General features: G+C 51.3%; 1 protein-coding gene across 4 annotated transcripts in view; it reads left to right on the forward strand.

The window, feature by feature from the left end:
* The window catches only part of LOC143144756 (uncharacterized), a 300,728-nt gene that overhangs the window by 242,473 nt on the left and 37,119 nt on the right, over nt 1-21,136 (forward strand). For all 4 annotated transcript variants that reach the window (XM_076307505.1, XM_076307504.1, XM_076307506.1 and 1 more), the window contains 2 exons: nt 1,878-2,181; nt 3,254-3,399. In XM_076307505.1, coding sequence (XP_076163620.1) covers nt 1,878-2,181; nt 3,254-3,399 — 450 coding nt within the window. The remainder of the gene's footprint in view (nt 1-1,877; nt 2,182-3,253; nt 3,400-21,136) is intronic.

Genomic DNA, 21,136 nt, shown 5'->3' on the forward strand with positions numbered 1-21,136 from the left:
TGCCATTCGATTTTTACGATCGCGGAATTTGTATCTCGCTCGTCCGCGTCGTGGACTTATCGATGGAGCCGCTGAATTATTTCCATTCTTTCCCAGCCCGATGCAACAATGCTTTTACGTGCCATAAAACTGGCCGAACGCGCGCTACGTCGATCCTCCATTTCTGCGCCTCGACCTCCCGCTGGCCCCCATCTTTTTTCGATCCTGGTATTTCTTCCGTTTTTTCTTTTCCCCGCTCGCGTCTTCTCTCGTCTCTTCTCCTATATTTTTTTATATCGTATCCTTCGTCCTTCCATTGTCGCAGCCGAGGTGTCATTTTTGTTCTCCCCTCCCGCCTTACTCGTCTCTTCCTACCCTGGCATCGTTCTCTCTTTCTCTCTTTCCGCTCTTCTCGCCTATCCATCGGCCTACGCCTCGGTTCCCTCGTTCTTTCGCAAACGGACCATCCAGTCTCCCCCTTTGTTATCCATTTTCCTCCGTCAACCCTTTCCCGACACCGTCGAAGTGGCTCCTTCTCGCGCCCGGATTTTATATCCCCCCGAACCGGAACAGCGAAACGCGGCTCGAGAAGCTCCGAAGCGAGAAAGAAAAACAACGCTTCCGGCGAACCGGACCGACGAGATACTCCAACGATTCTGTTTCGGCATCGAATACCTACGTCGACGTTTTATCGGCTGTCGTTCCCGAAACATCGCGAACTTTACGGTCCAGAACTCGCGAGATGACTAGGAAATTTTTGGAAGCTGCCGCGTCCGGTTCGTCTCTTTCGTCCCGTTTGGTTGATCTCTTCCTCGTTCGCGCGGCTTCGCTCTCGATTTCGTCCCGATCGTTGAACGAAGATCCGCCGCGGCGAAGCGATCGATGACGCGAGATAACGCCCGACTCGAAAACCGGGGAGTTCGTTCGAAGTCACGGTAATCCTCGGTTTCGGAGGCGAAATTTTATCCTCGAATTCGAGGCGCGAAATAATCCCCCAACGTTGTTCGTTTCTTCGCAGCGGGTTCTTCGCATTTCGACGAAACTCATCTTTTACACTTTCGGTCGCATCCTCGCAGAAGCGTCGTCGATCGATCGACGGAGTTTTCCCGATGAAAACAAGTCCAAACGCGACCTCGTTCGAACAGTGTTCAATTACGCGTAAACACTTTCGAGTTTCGGGTTCTCACGAGTTCGAAACGCGGCTGCGTACCAATATTGCGATTGCTCCCCACCCGTGACCACTTTTCACGTGACGTGGATCGTCTAGGGAGTCCAAACGAGTGACCCGACTCGCGAAAACGCCAATTGCTCGTCCCTGGGCCGACGAAAGGGTCCGTCCCTAGATGCTTCACCGAGGTCGTTCCACAATTTCGTTCTCGCTCGCTCGAGCTGTACGAAAGCTGTACGAAGAGCACGTGTGTTCTCTTTCTCCGAAATTGTCGAGCAGAAGACGGATCGCGGGTGGTCGAGGCCCAAGATTTACTCGAGACCGTTTCGCGTTTTGGAGTACCGCGAGATTCCGAGTTTAACGCGCAGCGAGCCAATGGACGCGGTCCTTGGAGTGGTTCGGCGCGCGATTCGTGCCCAACGATCGGAGACGGTCAAACAGAATTAAACTAGCCGTTCGAAGGTCGTCCCGATTGTTCCGGATCGGCGACGATACGTTGGTACGGCACGGTCCTCGAATATTCCATCGCCGGTGCGAAACGAACCGTACGATACGAATAAAAACCCGGTACGGAGTTGGCAATCAGGAATTACAAAGTCCGTACTCTAAATACGTTTTAAAAGCAGAGGAGCGGTTCCGCTTAACGAGGCCCGGCGAGGTTCGAGGACCGGTCGGTGGACTCGAGGCAGTTCAATCAGCGTTAAATAAATTGGTTCCTGTGCGCTTTCAGTCTCGCCACCGGGCCAGTGTCGATTTCCCAATTGGTTGACCGGCCATTCCAGCGGCGGACTACAGACCTGGCACACCCTCGACCTGACCAGGTCTTACACGTTCCATCCGCGGAACGCTTCGCTCCACGTAACCAGATCGAACACCAGTTCCTCGAGATTCGACAGCGGCGGTCCCTTGGACGGCCAATACGTACCCGGCCAAGAGGATCAGGACGTGAAGATCCTCTGCAACAGCATAAAGCAATCGAACGTCGCGCAGACGATGCCGATGACCATGCTCGTCGCGCATTACACCGTCGGATGGTGAGTACACGAATTTGGTTTCACGTTCGACGATGTACGCGGTGATTTCCTCTCGTTCCCGGAACCGCGAGCGCGCGAAATCGTCTAGAGAGACGCGGTAACTCGAGAACCCGTCGAATCGTCCCCGTTGCTGTTCACGAGAGCAAATCTCCCCGCGTAGGAAACACCGACAGCGTACCTTTTACCTAGGTGTTACCCTACAGCGTTCCCTTTACTCGGAACGCAAGTCGAGAAGAATGCTTCCGAAGCAATCGTCGCAACAAATATCGCGTCCCGCGACCTACTCGAAAACGTCGAAACACTTCTCGAAGTGACCACCCGACCGATAATCGTAACAAGCGTTTCCCGCCCTCTTCACCGATCGATCGAGCTATCCGAAACGGTCGAGTCGCGAAATTTGGAAAAGTTTCAGGGAAGATAAGCCAAAGGTATCGTCGTCTCGAACGTACTTGAAAATACGTGCTATCCTCGTCGCCCGAAATCGCGATTCGGAGAGAAAAATTTGTTATTTTCGAACGAACGGAAACTTGGCAACGCGGACGGACGGACGGACGCTTTACGCATTCCGTTTCAAAGTTCCGTAAAGTTCGTTAAAAAGGGAGAAGCGACGCAAGCGCGGGGTAAAGTTACGAACGCGGACGAGTAATATTTTTCGGTGAAGGGAATTCTGAATAAACGGTGTTTCGTATGCATTAACATGGACGCGGTCATTTCGTTAGAGCGGTAGGTTTTTACCGCGGTCGCAATTTTTTGAAACGTCTCGGTGCCGCGAGAGGGCCGTTGGTATACGCGGCCGAGCGCGGACGCACGTATTCGCCGAGCGGACGCGCCAAAAAGGAGAAAAGAGTCGATAATACAGTGTTTTGAGAAGCGGTGCAAACCGGACGCGGCCGACAACGGTCTACGTACACCGTTCGCGTAAATAGTGGCGTTGTTCGCGCCGACGAAACGTTTTGTCGGCGGTTCGCGCGCGCGCGCGCGCGGACCAAGTTGAGTGCACGCGAAACACGCGCCTTTTTTTCTTTTTTTCTTTTTTTCTTTTTTTTTTTATTCACCGGCCTTCTGTTTTCAGTCGGAGCGGTTTTATGTGCATGACGTTGTACCGAAGGGACGGCCACGTGGTGGAGGTGCAGACCGGAAGCGCCGTTTCGAGGCCGGAAGAAGCTTGCAGCCCGCCCCATTTTCAGCAGCACAACATACCCTTCCTCACCTTAGTCAGTGAGTACAATCGCTTCTTTGTCCCTCTGTTTCGTCGATTCGCTCGATCGTACGCCACGGTCGATTCGTCGGTTCACTGACACGTGCATCCCTCTCGAGGAATTTGTCTTTGGGAAATTCCTCGACCCGCGAACACTCGTCAAGGTCGTACCGGTGAACGGGTAACCATCGAACCAGCGATTAAACGGCAAATACTATTTACCAAAGCTCGCAACGTGTTTGAATTTGAAACGAAACGTTGCTCCGTTTGGTACCCAATTTGTACATTTTTCCATTCGCAAATTCTACGGGACACTCGCTTCGATCGACGATAAACATCGATGTCCCGTGACTTTGTCCGATAGAGCACCTAAGAGGTGTCGACTTTGGAAAACGATACCTACGATATCGTTAACCGCGTTGAGCTCTTCCGACCGACCGTACGTTCAAGGTCTTTGGGTCGAAAGTGTTCGAAACGCTGGGAACTCGTGTTCGTAACTTCGTCAAAGGGATACAAGAGCACGCGGTCTACACTCGGAACGATACGTTACGAGACCTACTCGACATTGGCTACCGAAACATCGAGAACGTCGAAAGCGATCGTTCCTCTCGACTCGGACGACCGTTCGAACTTGGCGATATCGAGTTCCGGAGTCACGAGCAAGAATTCGAGAACCATCGAGCGTTAGCCAGCCACCTCGGTTACGCTCGATTTGCGTGACCCTCGAATTTTATCGGGTTCCGCGAAAGAGGGAGGCGGAGTCCACGGAAAGAAAAACATCGGCCGAGAGGGGTGGGAAAAAATGTGCCTGCTGGAAACTGCCCCCCCCCCCCACCCCTACCTCCACCCCCACATCGATAAACTCCGGTAGAACTCGAAGTTCGTGGAAAAGTTTCTCGTGGCGCGACGCGAGGATTTAGTGCGCCGACATTGTTGCCCGCTAGACCCGGCTGGAAAAGGAGAACCGTGTGGCAAACGGAGGAGAGGGCTCGACCGATCCCTCTCCTGTAATTTTCGATCGATTTGGACACGGAATCTTTCTCTGTTTTATCGGGAAAGGGAACCCCGCAGCGATGGAATTAACCGACACTTTCTCCGCAATTTTCTACCGACTCGAGCCCGAATCGTTTCTCTATTTTTAAGGGGTCAAAGTTGTTAGCCATGGACACGCGATACCGAGTAGCGATGGGACCGATACGATCGGGTATCCTCGATACTCGAACAATTTCGTATCGAGGTATTCGATACCGAAATTGGTATCGATTTTTGTCGAGCTACGATACAGGGTAGACGTCGCTATTATTGGGAATATCGATCGATAAACACAATTCTCTCGACGAAAATAAAAAGCTCTGCGGTTCTCGAAAGTCGAGCGTTGGCCACGAACGGATACATCGTACGGGTGTTCTTACGGGGTTGGCCGCGTCGATGATACCCGTAGAAATTTTCAGCTCCGTTTTCTCGCTAGCGTGAAAGTTGTACGCGTAACGAATCAGAACGCTTCCGTTCTACGAAACTTTCGTTGTTGGCGATTTTGTTATCGTCGGCTATCGAGAAGCTATAATTTCGATCCGCGCTCGGAAGCACCGTGCGCGATTCACAGTTTCGGGATTCAATACCTGGGAGCTGGTAGCTGTAAATACGCGATATCTCGAACGGAAATGAAGGTCGCGGAACGATCGTCGCTCGAAGCCATCGCTGGTGGCCGGACGCTCGAAAGAGAAGAGGAAAAGGTCAGCTCCGGCAATTTGTCAAAATCCCAGGGACGACTTGGAAGTTATATAGCTATCGTTTGATACAACGGCCACGTTTACCTCCTTCGGTCGAAGGACAGCGCGCGGTCCGTGTACCGCGGGCCGTGTCGGTGTTATGCAACGGGTGGTAAACGAATCTTCCTGGAGAAATTCAATTTGTAGGGAGTCGGTGGAGCGGAGCGCGTCACGAAAATCGTTGAAACCGCACAAATATTTTGTTTCGTCGTTTCCACGATGGCTCGTGCGGTTTGGTTTCGCGGCTCTGTTTGCCGATCACCTCTTTCTCCGTTTGTTTTTTGTTTCGTTCTGTTTTTAAATTTGTTACCGGTTCGAGGTGTGTCGCGGCCACCGCGGTCGTTGTTCTTTTTTAACACCGACCCGTTGCGGTCTCGCTCGGTGATTCTCGCGTCGAGAGCACTTTGTCGCGCGACGACCGTCTTGCTTCGGTGATCCTGGCCGGCTTTTCGTCGTCGGTGTAATTCGCGCATCGTTCGCGGAAACTGGACGTCGTTCAACGAGATCGTCGTTTCTGTATAGTTGGAGAACGCTCGAGGAGAGAAAATATTTCGTAAGGGTCGTTCGTTCGATCGAATTCACGCGCGAAACGTTACGCCGTTCGATCGCGTTGTTTCCTCGAAAGTATCGTATTCGCGTTCCACGTAGAGAGAACGTGTACGTTCCTTGTTGACTTTGACGCGCGAGCACCGAGCGAGGTGAATCGGAAACGCTGATTCAACGGTAGCCAATCGCACCGAAACACCACCGGTGGTGTACAGCGTCCCTGTTTACGATATTTCCGGCGAAACTTTCCCGCGAGAGCCTCGGAGCATCTCCGGTGCTCCTCCGGTTCGATCGCGGAATGCATTTGCGAAAATTCGGCGAGAAAATAACCGACAGACCCTGTTGTTTCTCGTTGGTGCGGGAACTCGGGGTCTCGCGAGTCGAACCGTCGCACCTGATACGAATTCGAGCTACGATGTACACGTTCGATCGGGTCTCGACGAAATATCCGAGCCCAGCGACGTAGGAACCACCTCTTCGAACCAGCTTCCCTTATCCCAACACCTCTCCCACCCTGCTCCCTTCTCTCCTATTTCTTTCCCCCGGTTTTCTCTTCGCCGCAAGTTTCACGTCTCCCGAGAACGCTCGGTTCCCAAGGGTCGGAGTTGTAATCCCGCGGGAGTTATTGGATTCGATTTGATCCAGTGGTCGGTGGCCCTCCTTCTCGATCTCTTTGCCTTTCTTTGGTCTGCGCGTTCCCCGCGATCGTTCGTTCGCGAAAAACGCGCGCCTCGATTCTTTTTTTTCTTTCCCCCGCCGCTCGCTCGATACCACCTGGAGCGATTAATCGCGAGTCCCGGTGAACTGTGCTCGAACTTGCTCGAACGTTGTTTGTTTCTCTACGGATATTAATAACGGAGACGATACCGAATCGATGCTATCGACAGTGGCCGGTAAATTATATCCCGGACGATATCGAACGCGCGGTTATCGAACGGAATCGTTACCCCTGAAAAAATATCAATACGCGCGTTCGATGTTTACGTAAAAGTATCGATACACCCCGAAACGACGACGGGTCTTCGGAGATCGTAACGCGTGCTTTCGAGAATCGAGTATACGGTTACGGTGATACATTTTACCCGTTTAATACATTTTAACGTTAGAATTGACAATTCTAATTAATTGGAATATAAACTCCGATTACTGTACCGTAGTTGCGGACGCGTTCGATGTTAATCGAAGTTTACATCGAAGCGAATCATAATTGATAATTCGAACTTTGAATCCGATTAAACGCGTAACGTATATTATGCGCGCAGAGCGTACGGATATTTTTGCGGGTAACTATAGTTTTCCAATATTCGCTTTTTTCGCGCGACGCTGCTCATCTCCGATCCGAGCGACGCGAGCCGCGAACGTTGTTTCGACGATCGAGCTTTCCAAGCCGGTATTTTTCCCGCGATGAAATCGAGAAAGGAAACGTTTACTTTCGTATTCTGCGCCCGTGCAACACCACTCGAACAAACTTCGCTACTCCGGAGTTCTCTCCGCAGTCGACCGGGCTCCTCGGTCTTTGCGAAAGTCTCGCGACGCGTTTACCGAGCGCGCGTACAACGAAATTTTATAGATTCTCGGGATCTCGCGATCGATGAGCATCGATGGATCGCGTTTCCCTGGAAGAGGAGACGGATTTCGAAGCGATCGACGGAAGCCCCGGTGATTTCGAGCCGAAAGTTCGACGGCCCGCCTCGTTCCGGCGTAGTTCCGCGAAGCCAAAGATTAGAAAATTATAATCGTCTCGGAAATCGGTGGAAAAGTTCGCGCCGCGGTTCGAATCGATCGCGCGGCATTCCAGTTTAAGCTTGTTCGGGGATTTAAAGTTGGAAGATTCGAGGTTCGCGCCAGATATTACGGACCGCCGCTTTAATTCTTTCCACCACCACTCGCTACGAACGAGGAGCCTCGATTTTCCTACCGATACGCGAACGAGAGTATTTTCAAAGTCGCGGGTCTCTTCGAACCTAATTTCCTTTTCTCTTTCGCGCGGGTGTTTACTTTTCTCGCGCCTCTCCGGTGGACGTTCGTTTCCTCGGAGCAAACAACCCGGTCGAAGGAACGGGAAAGGTGGAGAGACGAGAGACGCGACCACGGTCGAAGGACACGGTGGAATTTTCTCGGCGAATCGATGGCCTTGAGCGGTCAAAATATTTGGCGCTCGCTGGAAACTCTCTCACCGACCAACAATTCCTTCTATTGGCGTTTCCCCGGGTCCGTGTACCGAGCGATAGATCATTCGTTTTCCCAGGGAAAACTCTTCTCTCGAAGCGACCCTTCTCTCCTACCAGCCTGCAGCCATAAGCTATACAATATCCGACGGTGCAATAAAGTGGACCATTCACGAGCCATCCATCTTTTTTCTCGCCGCGCGAGATTCTTCTCGGTTCGTTCTCTCGCGTTTCGCCTCGCTTCTCTTCTTCTCCTCGTTCCATTGGTGTTTTTTCTTTTTTTTTTTTTTTGGCCTCGTCGAAGCTCTTACGACCGCTCCAAGAGGCGAATACGGAGCAACGCGAGAAACGACATTGATATTCCAACGACGACCCGCGAAGGGAATCTTTAAGGGTGTTCCGCGTTCGCGGGACGACGGAGAAGCGAGATTAGTCGCGGATTCGTCCACGGGGGTCGCGATAAACTTGGGCGAGGTCGCGGTTAACCTAATCGCCCGCGCTCTTTATCGTTATCGCGTATCCGGCGACTTATAGTTTTACGCGATCCTCGTCGGATCGGTCGACCGCGACGAAACTGCCGCGGATAACGGCGCTGTAACTTGGCCAATCTCGGCGAGGGCAAACGAAACTGCGGAAACGAACGGACCGAGTGGAAACACCGAACGAGGAGAATCGACCACTCGCTCGATCGAGCCCGAGTTGTATCCGAATCGCGTATAGGCTCCGCGACCTTCTCGAAGGAGTTATCGAGAGGGGACAGCTCGTTACGCGCCCCTCCTAAAGCGTATCGAATTTACAAAAACGGCTCGACCTACATTCGCTTCGAGGCTAAATCTCCAACGTGGAGTTCTCCACTCGTTTCGAACGGATAACACCCGCGTCGACGCGGCGGATGCGACGCACGGTCCGCGCGAAATGAATTTACCGGTCAAGGTCGCTGGCCAGATCGCGAATCTCGCGTTGGACGCGACTACTTTTAAACGAGAAGACGAAACGAGAAGAATTCTCCCGCGAGGAAAACTTGCATCGACAAATTTTGAGAACGAGAACTTTCTGATGTTTAAAAAAACAGAAAGAGCGTAAATTAGAGAGCACAGAGTGGAGTCAAAGTCGAAAGCGCGTACGGTGGATTTATCGGTGGATCGTTCGGTGTAGTTTAAATCGGGCGTATCGAGATTCCAGCAGCGCGAAAAGAAACATTCAAATTTATCATTATCGTTACCAGTATAGAGGTAAATACCGTTCGGTAACGATACATTGATGTAACAAGCCGTGGCGAGCGGAAGATGGAGACAGGAGTAAGTACAAGCGCAATTTGAGCGCAAGCGATTAGACAGTGTGAGCGAAATTACGTACAAGTGTTCTTAATGAATTTCTAAAGAACCGGGTGACCTAGAAAATAATCCGAGGCAGGGAGAGTACCGTTGGCCAAGCTGCGCATGCTTCAAGTGTCCCGGGTGAAGCATCGAGTTTAAAAAGTTCCAAAATTAATGTGGCCGCTAAAAACTTTGAATACAAACGTCGAGTCAGCTCTAACTCCGCGCCATTCAAGCGCGAACGGACTCGGTGGTATCGCCCTTACCGCACAGGGAACGGGGCACTTGCCCGGCACTCGAGAGCCCTCGCACTTATTGTCGGTTATTTTCTACAAAATAAACGAACGTAATTGTCCAATTTTTCCAACGCGCTTACGGAACAATATTATTCACGTAGCGAATGTCAGTTGGAAACTACGTCGACGGAATCGAGGTGCGCGGTGAAACGCAGTTCTCTTTGAAAATTATGGCTCCTCGAAGTGTATCGTGTACCGTAGCGTCTAAAGACTTTTTAATTATGTCCGATATTGGAACGAATGCAACAATGATCCTAAGAGTGTCAGATGTCAATGTCAGTTTTAAGGACTGTCTCCATATTGGCGCGGAAGGTCAACCGCGTGGTCAAAGTTTTGGCTGTTTTCCTTTTGGTTTTTTCTTTCTAGCCAGTTCCAAGTCGAGAGTCACGAAGACCACACGACACTGTCGTCGTTCGCGTCAAGGCATATTACTGTATACTTATTTGTTCGGACATACTTGTGTTATTCTGCATATTATAATAAATTACATATTATGATCTGAACTTTACAACATCCGAGTAGAAGTAACAGCTCCGGTAATTTCCCGAGACGATACTGGGTCTCGGTGTCGCGAAATTCGTACACGAGGCGCGTCTTCGAAGAATTCTCTGGATCGCGGTCCATCGATCGTATCCGCGCGCAGCGGATCGCGCGCGCGAGTGGCTCCCCCGATTCATCGAGCAATTTTATTTTCGCGACGAAGCGCAGTGCCCTAATGGTCGGTACACAGGCTCAGGGGCAATCCCGAGATTCCATTTTGAAGTTAGATTGATAGGGATCCACTAAGCGTAATAAGTGGCGGGGCAGAGAATTCCTGCGGGATGGCTCGAAGTTGTAAGAGGTCCGGAAGCAAAATCATCATCAACTGGATGAGTGAAACGATTGTAAGCGGCGGCGGCGGTGTAAGTGCACTCACGACATCGGATATAACGAGCACGAATCCGGCCAATTCGAAGTTACAGGAGGGTAAGAAGCAAAGTCTGGAATTGATCGTGAGTGAGTGGAATGGAACCGGAGAGAAATGAATCCCATGGGAAGCGTAATGTTCTTCGAGAGCGAGCACGGTTCGCTTCGTGCCTTCCCCGATAAAAAATCCTCCTTAATGAAGAATAAGGCGAAACAATTTCAAGCACCGGCTCGTATATACCGACGACGAACAGAGGGAACGGAAATACGAAGATCCGACGCGTTAGAAAAAAAAATCGTGACCGCGTCGGAAAAGAAGGAAGCCGTTGCTCGTCGATGCGAAACAGATGGCACTTTCGCGAGATGATCTAGGCAAACGGGGTAAAACAATTCGAGGCTCGTGGATACACCGACGATAAATAGACGAAACGGAAACGCGAATAACCGACCGGTTAAAAAAATTGAGAACGCGTTGCAGAAACGGGAGGTAGTCGTTGCTCGCTATCGATGGGAGGTACAACGAATGTCCCCGCTTCTTGAACGTTGTCCAGAGAGAACGTACGTTCGTTCGTTAATTACTTCGGCGGTGGGAAAAAAATTTGCCCGATCGCGGGACAGTCGTTACCGTAAACGAGAAATTCCGATCCGTGTCCCGTTTCAACGATCGAGCGCACCGATCCCGTCGTATCTTCCGTTGTAAAACGCGAACGTTGAAACACAAGAGATCCGTGCTCGAAAAAGCGGAAATACTTCAAAGAGTCCGGGTGTGTAATACGTAAATCGAGAGCGGACAACGAAACGACCGTAAGGAAAAACGCAAAGAGTACCCGGGGCACTGGGTCTAACGAGCTCGAATCCCCGAGCAATTAAGCTCTCGCTACAGCGACACGTTGTTTTCGCTAGCACCGAGGACACGAAACGTCCCGGCGCGTAGCAACATCTTCTCCGCCGAGCGCACGGAAAAAGGAGCAAACATCGTCGAACGTTGCTCCGGTACTCGCTTCCGTAATGCGTTCTCGTATCGCGGAGACCGACCGACGATTCCACGGTCGGGAATTGTTGCTCGTCGACGGTTCGATCGCGTTAAATCGTTCCATAATTAATTTTAACGTAGGCGCCGAATCGGATTCGATCGGATCGCAATCAGGGCCGAAATGTCAACGGTAGTTATTCTTAGGATCGTTAAAATTACATTTGCGCGTTAAAATTGATCGCGCGAGCCAATTAAGCTCGATTTGACGCCCGTATCGAAATTAATTATCGAAACGGCCGATTTTGTCGCCGTTCCCCCGATAATGCCGATACTTGTGTTTCTTTTCTTTCCCCCCCCCCCCGACGTCCTCGATAATTCGAAACGAAGGAAATACCGTGGTAGAGAAAATCGTAAGGGATACCCTGTACATTAACGACTCGTATTAGCCAATCGTGGTCAGTGTCACGCGACGCGAGCTACTTCGTGAGTAGAACTAGCCGCCGAGCGCGAGGAAACCGCGCGTTTCGTAATCGCTAGTCTGTGCAAATATCCGGATAGAAAAAAAAACAAAAAAAAAAAGAATCGTAGGGCCGTTTAAAGGGCAAGGGCACAGAGCGTAACGAGCAGGAAAGGGCCAACAGCGGTGGTCGGTGCGCCGAATCGAATCCGCTCCAGGTGGCTCGACCCGAGAGAGTCGCAGCTGAATTTGTCACTCGCAGGCCCCGCGGTTTTTTGTTTAATTGATTTATGGTACCGCACGTTGATGTAAAAAATCGCTGCGACGCGGCTACACGCGTGCTCCCGGCCGTCGCGATGCTGCGCGCCGCGATACCATTATTAATAAATCGCTTGTTTTCGACGTCATTATCCGCGCGTCGTCCCGAGGTGTTGTCGTCCGATCAAAATCGCGTTTACGCATCGAAAGCGGAACGTTCGTTTAACTTGGGAAGGAAGGGTGCGTCGATGGACCTTCGGAGGGATCATTCGAAGAAGAACAGCTTCGGGTTCGAGATCGGCGATTTCGCGAACCGCGTCGATACGAAACGGAGACGTTCGAAATTTAATCGCCGTTATCTTCTCGCGACGCGAGACTCGCTCGAGTCGGCTTTGTACCGTGAAAGACAACGCGAAACATTCGGAGCAACCGAGAGACGATCGAGGCGAGCGGTAAACCGCGAGAACGAGTGCCCTTTGCCCTTTGCCCTATGCCAGTTTACGTATTCCTCGTCTAGCTTAAAATCGTTGGAATACGTTCGTGTTCGGTATCGTTTTCATCGCAACAACCTCGTAGATTCGATTGCGGTAATTTCGCAACGATAAAGTAAAAAATATAAAGCCTTTACGTTTCTATTTCGGTAACTCATTAGTACGCCATAGATCGCATGTCGGAGATAATACTTTAGTTTCGAGCCAGCGGTTCTGGGAAACGGTGGGCATAACTTTGCGACGTAACGAAAGAGAGAGGAGATTGCGACACAGTGAAAAAAATTACTGTACCGAGAGATCGTATCGAGCTTTGGCAAACGAGACAGAAACGGAAAGAATCCGGTCGGATGCTCCTCGATATTAATCAACGGCGGAAGATCGATCGCGTTCGAAACTATTTTGTAGATTTCGCGATGGTGGCCAATTCCCAGATACCGATTTTCGCGTGCAGCGAGTGCGCATTTACAAACAATGGATAGGATAATAGAGCGACCGGAAAATCGAGTACCGAAGTTGCTCATCGGAACGAACCACCGTGACAGCGTTCGAGTCCAGACTTCGCTGGCCATAAATCACGAAATCACCGCAACAGCCAAAATCATGCTAGAATAATTCAATCCCTTCGAAACAGCGAGCTGCTCGATAATGTTTCCAGCTCGTCGCTCGGAGATTAGGACGCGGGAGGTTTTCCGCAACTTCCTCCTCCCCGTGAACCTACTATTTATAACGTTCAACGAACGCCGACAAAATCCTAATAGTCATCGAAAGTCACGGGCACCCGGTGTAACCGTCAACGATATCGCTTCGTCGAGATTCGATCTCGACGAGGTCTTTCGGCGCGCCTCTTGACGACCGCCGACACGAAACCGCGATCGAACTTTCGCGTGTTTGCAGATCCCCGACAATTGCCATTTTTCAGGCGAAACCTCTCTCTCTCTCTCTCTCTCTCTCTCTTTCTCTCTCTTCTTCGTTGGCCGTCGGCGTGACTTTTTGAAATTTACAGCTCGCGACGTGGAATTGGCCAATACGCGAGAACCCTTACCTTCGACGTCGCTTTCCCGACAAGAGCCATTATTTCACCCGCCGCGACGCAACAGCCGATTTTGCGTTTTACGGTAATTTCCTTCGTTCTGTCGCAATTTCACCCTCTCGTTGTGTCGCTGAATTATCCCCACCGTTTCCTGGAACAGCTTCGGTGTCTCGAGTCACCGATGAGTCATCGAAGCAACAAAGAAATTAAATTTTTCTATATATTTTATTTTATCGTTACGAAACCGTCGCAACGATGAAATCGATGCCAAACGCGAACGTATTCGATTTTAAATTGGACGAGGAACACGTAACAGTAAAGGGCGATGAGCACTCGTTTATCGTTGTTTTCTACTCGCTGGACGATTTTTCGATCGTTTTTAACGCTTCTTTTTCCCTTTTCAAATACGAACGTAGTTTGCCAAGGTGTCAAGAGCGATGCAATTTCGTCGCGACGAAAGAGCGACTTGTTTTTCCACGAAATAACTTTTTCGAGAATTCGAAAACACTTTCCTCGGAATGTACTATATTAGCGCGAGGGGCAAAGAAGCTCGGAGGTACGAAAGCCGTTCGCGTTAAGGCGACGTTAAACACGAATTACGAGGGTGTCGGCGGAGGAAAAACCAACGACGGGGACCGATGAAAAGAAAAACACAGGGACAACGGCGACAGAGAGAAACAGAGAGCGAGAGAGAGAAGCTTCAAAGTCTAGCACGGTCGGCTAGTTAAGCGGCGCAACGGCGGTCAACCGTTGAATATATTATATTTTTAAATCATCTACACGCTGGCTGCTTCCGTTCGCCGCTGGAAAAATGGCCGCTTGTCCAGATACTCGTGTTACAGGACGCCTCGTAACTACTCGCGAAATCTACGCGACGCGTAAGCGCGTAGAGAGCGTCGCGTTTAAATAACGAGCGGATACGTGTCGCGCGGCGCGTTGGATTTAAAAAACACGAACGCGCGACAAAAGAAAGCGGAAATCGCGGATCGTTTCGCTGGGAAAATTAACGAACAAAGACGTTCCCTCGAGGGCGTTGTTCGAAACGCAACGTCGTATTTTCGACAGGACAGAAATCGCGTGTCGCGCGAAACCGATCGGAGTTCCTTCCCGCTTGGTTTTTTCATTTTCCCTCACCTTGACACCGTTTTCGTTATCGTATTCACACGGCTCCGTAATTTCGCGAATTCCGCTCATCGATTCGACGAAGCGTTTCAACCGAGAAGAAACTGTTTCGACGCTCCGAGCCACCGATAAGCAACACTTTCGACACCGACGGTCGAGAGTTGTCGAACTATCGATTTTCATAGTATACGTACGGAAACTCTTTCCACGGTACAATCCTAAATAATCGCGTGCCGAGCGTCTAACGACGAAAATAGCTCTACCGGTTCCCAGTTTCGCCCAGCTACGTCGAAAGTATTCGAAAGATTCGTTGAAACGCAATTTGCGGCGGTACTTTCCCAACTGGTACGCCGCGCGATAATTCGCGCCCGATAATATCGAGAAATCGGGACCACCGATTATCGATGCGCGAAACACGAGTGGAGAATTTTCTTTTTTCTTTTCTTTTTCGTAGCCGGTCGAACTCGAACTCGAACTCGAACGCGAACGGATCGCGAACACGGACAACAAATTCGATCGATACCGGAGACGGTTGCTCCGTTTCCACTCGACGATCGGTGATCGGAGTCCTCGGAGGGTGAAATTCGCGCGGGTGCGATCGTTCGACAATTATCGGCGAAATAATCGGCCAGAAACGCTGCAGCGTTCTTTCAACGGGTTCTTTCGTTCTCGCGGCGGGAGTAAAAACTCACGGTGAACTTCTTGGGCGGTTTTAATAGGTCGCGAGGCGAACGGGAAGGGAACGAAGGGAACGAGATGGGGGAGGACGAGTCTCCGATCCCGGTTTCGGAAAATTTACGATTCTCCGGTTATTAAAACGAGCTCGGGAAACCGCAGGACTCGCTGTTTAAAACGGCAGCTTCGGCCGTTAATTCGATTCCCTCTCGTCCCTGCCGCCGGTTTTTCCCCGTTTGTTTTCCAGCCATCAGCCACGACAGTTTATAAAAAGCGACGGGTCTATCGAGCCGGCCGCACGCCCCCGTCTCCATTTTTGTAATGCTGTAATAATCAATAGTGCGCCCCTACTAAATCGTATAAGCGCCCCCCTCCTCCGTCAATTTAATCGAGACAACGAGAGCACGTACCGGCACTACGTGAGCTCGCGGACGGTTCATGCACCGGGTGTTCCGCGTCGAACCGATCTCGGTCTCGTTGGCCCGTTCTCCGCGAGGAAATCTACCGACGATCCGGGACAAGATCGTTAACGGAACGCGGAGGGACCAGGCGTCGTTAACGTTTCGACGAAACCTCGATAAACGAGCCCACCGATCGGGAACGTTTACTCGACCCTCGTGAGATCGATCGCGAAAAAAAGAAACGAAAGCACCCAGATTCCCGAAACGGGAAACGATATTCGTTACGTAAAATTCGCGAAACGTTCCGCGAAGCTTTCGCGACGATTCGGAAACGATCGTCTTCGTATTGGAATTAACGAACGATCGCAAAAAAATTGAAGCGCGAACGTCGAAGCCCCGCGAGCGCGCCCGAAGGGCCAATCGAGCGGACCGGAACGAACAAGAGCGACCGGGGGGATGGGTTCGCGATATCGGGGGAATTCGAAAAAGGTGCGAGGTTCGGAAATAAAAAATCGTCGCGATGATCGGCCGCGAGACGAACGGATATCGACCCACCGATATGTATGTATTTCTTTTTTTCTTTTTTTTCATCCCGCGAGCGATTCGATCGGTCCGAAATATTCGTAAATTTGAATAATGAAAAAAGAATCGAATTACTTGGCGGGGCAACGTTGCGCCCGGCAATTACGCGAGTTATACGGGAGTTTGTAATCTCGCGGTCGTATGCAGTCCGCGTATGGGGTTCGCGTGCGCACACGGACGCATCCCGCAATTTTAATCCGCGCAGCGGGGAACGGGGGACGGGGGACGGGGGACGGGGAGAGAACGGGCGTCGCGTGTTCCCCGCGGTTTTACATTTACGACGCGTCGATAAAGATACGGGTCTCGCGGCCAGGACCACGGGCTCATTGGACGGGTTCGAGCTTATTTCGTGTTTTAATACGCTCGTAGAGAATATTACGATCCCGTCAATTATCTCGCGATTTAGGAGACCGAGCGCTCCAAGGAAGCGAGAGAAAACATTTAATTCGCGCGAGATAGCGCAACGACGTTTGAACGTTGCGCGGTGTCGAGGCGTAAAATTCATTCGAAAAGACTGACGTGTATTTGGAGATATTCTTCTATGGCTTTTCCCTCGATCGAGCAACCGCGTGTACTCGAACGATTACGAATGGAAATTTTTCGAAAAAGTCAACGTTTCGCACGGTTCTCGAAATTCGTCGAGCAGTCGACGAAAGAACGCGCTCGATCGAAGAGTTTTCGACTCTCTTTCTCGAACAGGAGCACCGTGCGGTATATTCCCTGGAACGTGGACGATATTCGTCGCTCGTACTCGCGATCTGGGAATCGTCCACGGCGTTGTTCGTTTCTTCGACTCGAGGGACCCGTGGCGAGTCGGAGAGATTCTCCGGCCGTGCCTCGCGTATCGATAATCGTCGGTGGCCATTTTCGAGCGTCGGCGCGAGACGCTGCCGTATTCGGGACACGAGTTCGTTACCTCGAGGAGAGATCGTCCCGGACGATACGTCTGGAAAGAAAGGGGACAGGAACGATGATAAATACGCGCGAGCAAGGACTCCGAGACGGTGGTAAACGCAAACGCGAGGCGCGCGAAGGTATTCAAAGCGCGCGCGAGCGAGCGAGCGAGCGGACGGGCTCCAGGATCTCGGAGCTCGTACCAAAGTCGGCGATTAGCCTCGTTAAGGCTCGAAACGATGGTAAACGAGCCGGGTCAGCGCGAGTGTCTGTCCTGGACTTACCCTCCGAGGGGCAGGGACACTTGACCTTTCCTTTATTCGACCCGGAGTACGCTAGAGGAAACAAGTAGGAGAAGCGGGGCAGTCTGGGAGAGAAAAGGGGGGAGGAACGAGGCGGATAATCTCTGGTAATGTCTCCCGCCCCGTCGCAGTTACAATTTTGCCCGGGCTGCGAGAGAATTCTTTGCCGTGGAGAAACGGACGAAAAAGGGACGAGTGGCGCGTAATTTGTTCGGAACCCTCTTATTGAATTCACCGAAGCGGCTGGCGGAACATCGCGCCGTTTTGTGGCCGAGTTTGCGTCGAATCGAATGACGGTAAATAAATATTCGGAGAGTCGAGGGATACGGTGGGGCTTTCCGAACTACTTCAAAGAGCACTTTAAAACGTTCGCTTCCGGTACGGATAAAAGAGATACTCTTTCGAGCGAGCGAGGCGAGCCCGGTTAGTCGCGACCAAGCCGGCAATATCGTCGAAACGACTCCTCGCTCGGAACTCTCTGTCCCGGGTGTTCGATTTTTCGCATTACGAGTACCCGAGTTCTACCCGGTCTCCGAGAACGAAACCGCGAAGAATCGGACCGCTCGCGAACGAAACACGCGTTTACGTTTCGCCGTGTCGGCTCGAGAAGAAACAGAGCGCGAGGAACCAGCGAAAAACGTACGGAAACACGGGCCAAAATACGATCCGGAACCGAGGGAACCAACGGTACGATGGAGAGGGGGGATACGGTACGGCAGGGGGCGACGGAAGATACTAGCCCTATGCTCGTCCATGGAGCGTTAGCTCGGGTCAGGCTGAATCGAGTTACTGCGACGTGAACTGTACCGGTGCACGTTTCGCGGTAAGAACTTGAAATATAGGTTATATGCACCGTGCCTCCGTGTCTCTCGAGGTTATGCGCCATAATTCATCGCGGTGCGGTCGCAGGAGCTCGCAAAAAACGCTCGTGAAAACGTGAGTCGAGGGGCCTGCTCCTTGTCCCGGTCGGCCATCTTGATTTCCGTGACGTCGCGGAGGAACTTCGATTATCTCGGCACGTTGGCCGGTGGCGTTGGTAAATGGAAAACGCGCGTCTGAAATACACCGTTACGTACGGTCTTTATTTTCATTCCACGAGATTGAAAACCATTTCCCTTCCACCGTTGCACGTCGACGCCACATGCCGCAAAAAAAATACGACTTCTCCCTCTCTCTCTCTCTCTTTCTCTCTCTTTCGGTTGCGAGCGCGTCGTTAACCTCGCTGCGTTCGCGGAGCATCAACGTCCAAGTTTCATCCAGGGGCGAATATTTCTGTGAAAATTTCGCGGAGAGGGTTTCGACCGAGAGAGACCGAGATTGGCCGAATTCGAGCTACGTCTGGTATCGGACCACGGCCAACGTAGCGGATGAGTGAAAAATGGGCCGAGTTAAAGGACCGGGCCGCAATAACGGAAGAAAAATGAGACGAGATACGCGAAAGATATGGTAATGCGGGAAAAGAGGAGGCGCGCTCGCTGTTTCTACATTCTGCGTTTACATACGGCTGCCTTGATTCCGGAAGCTCGCCAGTAGGTTAACAACGTTGTTTGCTTCCGCCGGATGATCGAGCAACGTTTCAGCTCGGACAGAGACCGGAAGACGGGAATTTGTAGGAGCGCGATGATTAAAGACGGAAGCTTCGAACCGAACGGAAAGAAAAAAGAAAGGGTGCTGCGAGGCGTTGATCGATTCTTCGAATCCGTGGCTACGCGGCGATGGTTTCCAGACGCTCGGTTCGATTCTACCTTCGGGGTTCGGTTTCTCTCCTCGAAGCCGGCCCGCGGCCGCGAAACTGGAGGTTGAATAATTTTTACCTTACGAATCGGTCCACGTAACGGACAACCCTTCCGCGGAATTAACGCGAAAAGTTTCACCCTCCCGGGTTCCCGGTGTCGATCGCAAATTCTTTAATTACTCGTTTTCGGGACTATCGGCGATCCTGTTTGGCCGTGGTGGCTCGAGGTCGCGAGAAGAGTGGAAATTAAAACGATAGGGAATAGGGAGAAGGCGTGGAAGCAGAAGAAGGTAAAGCCTCGGGGCTTCGGGAGGTGGTTCGGGGCGGTGGTTGGTCCGGACCCTCGGCTAGACTCATTTTTCATAAGTTCGAAAAACACACCCGGGGCAGTCGGTGCGTAAATTTGAATTTCTCCGTGGCTGCGGCGGCGAGGCACCGACGCCCGAGACTGTTCCTCCGTGAACCGGCGGGGGTGGCTGGAAGGGGCAGTCTGGAAGAGCCATTGAGCATATGGCGCGGAATTTCGAACGACTTTTTCCACCCCCCGCCCTCACCCTCCGTCCCCTCGGCAACGACCGCCTTCATTCTTCTCGGAGAACCGGCGGAGTACGCGGCTCGCGAAAACCCCGTTCCTCGTTCTTATTGAACGCGGTGCCAGCCCTCGCCGATGGTACACTCCTTGGTGGCGTTACAGTGAACTCCTCGGGACATACTCAAACGGCAACCGAGATTTCCCAGTCCCGTTTCGGTTACTCGACACGGTAATCGATATACCCCGTCGCGCGTGAACAAAAAGAATCGCCGGGAAGAGATACGCGCGCGAAGAAGTCGTAAATTAAGCGAGGCGTGAAAAGCAAAGGAAAATCAATGGACCGTAGGAGGGAACTTTCCTTCGTATCCTTTGCATCGACCGACGATCGTAAACGAACGAAACGTCGAAGAACCAATTTGCGACCACCTCTCGTCGCCGCCTCTATTCGCGCGCCTCGTTCGTTTCATTTTTCGCGCAAAACGCTCCTACGAGAGGACGGGGTACAAACGTTCGAGCAATCGTCGGGAGACGTACTCTTCGAATTTATTTATCCGCGAAACGCGATTACGAAGCTTCGATCGTCGCAACGAACGCTAAACGCGAAACAAAGGTCGCGAGGAACGAGATAATCGACGAGAGCGAATACCGTACGATTAAATATCTTTCGTTCCGGGTTACAAGTATTAACAGTTTTTCCATACGGCGAGAGTAAACGCATTATTCCGCGGGCAACGATCGACGTGTTTTTGCCGTGACGTTCGTTCGATGTTTGCCCGCGTAATTATACAGAAATTAAAGGACGTAATTATCGAACCGGCGAATTATTAGATTAAATTAATCGTTGATTAAAGCGCGAGTTACATGCTGTCGCGTTATATTGATTTCGAGGTTCGCTTAACGCGGATTTAGGGTCGAAAGGACAAGTAATTGGTATACGAACGTTCATTTCGCCCTACGTGACTTGTCGTTCTATCTATAGACTCGTCAATGTCCGACCAGTTTGCGCGGAACACGTGCCGGAAATCGGCTCGATAATTCCGAAACAATACCGAGTATAACCACCGCGCGTACAAAGTGGACTCCTTGAAAATATTCCCTGCGAGCGGCATCCTACGAAAATCAACCTATTCGATGTTTGCGCGTCTACGAAACGCGCGAAATCGTAGTCGCGATAATATCGATTTTCCAGATCGCTGAAATTTCCATCGAAACGTCGATCCTCGATACACGAGAACGTATCCGTGCGAAAATTTCGAACGGAAAATCTAGAATTCAGCGAGCAACGAATAATACTAATAATAATA

The sequence above is a fragment of the Ptiloglossa arizonensis genome, chromosome 3 (assembly GCF_051014685.1).
Source record: "Ptiloglossa arizonensis isolate GNS036 chromosome 3, iyPtiAriz1_principal, whole genome shotgun sequence".
Taxonomy (NCBI): Eukaryota; Metazoa; Arthropoda; class Insecta; order Hymenoptera; family Colletidae; genus Ptiloglossa; species Ptiloglossa arizonensis.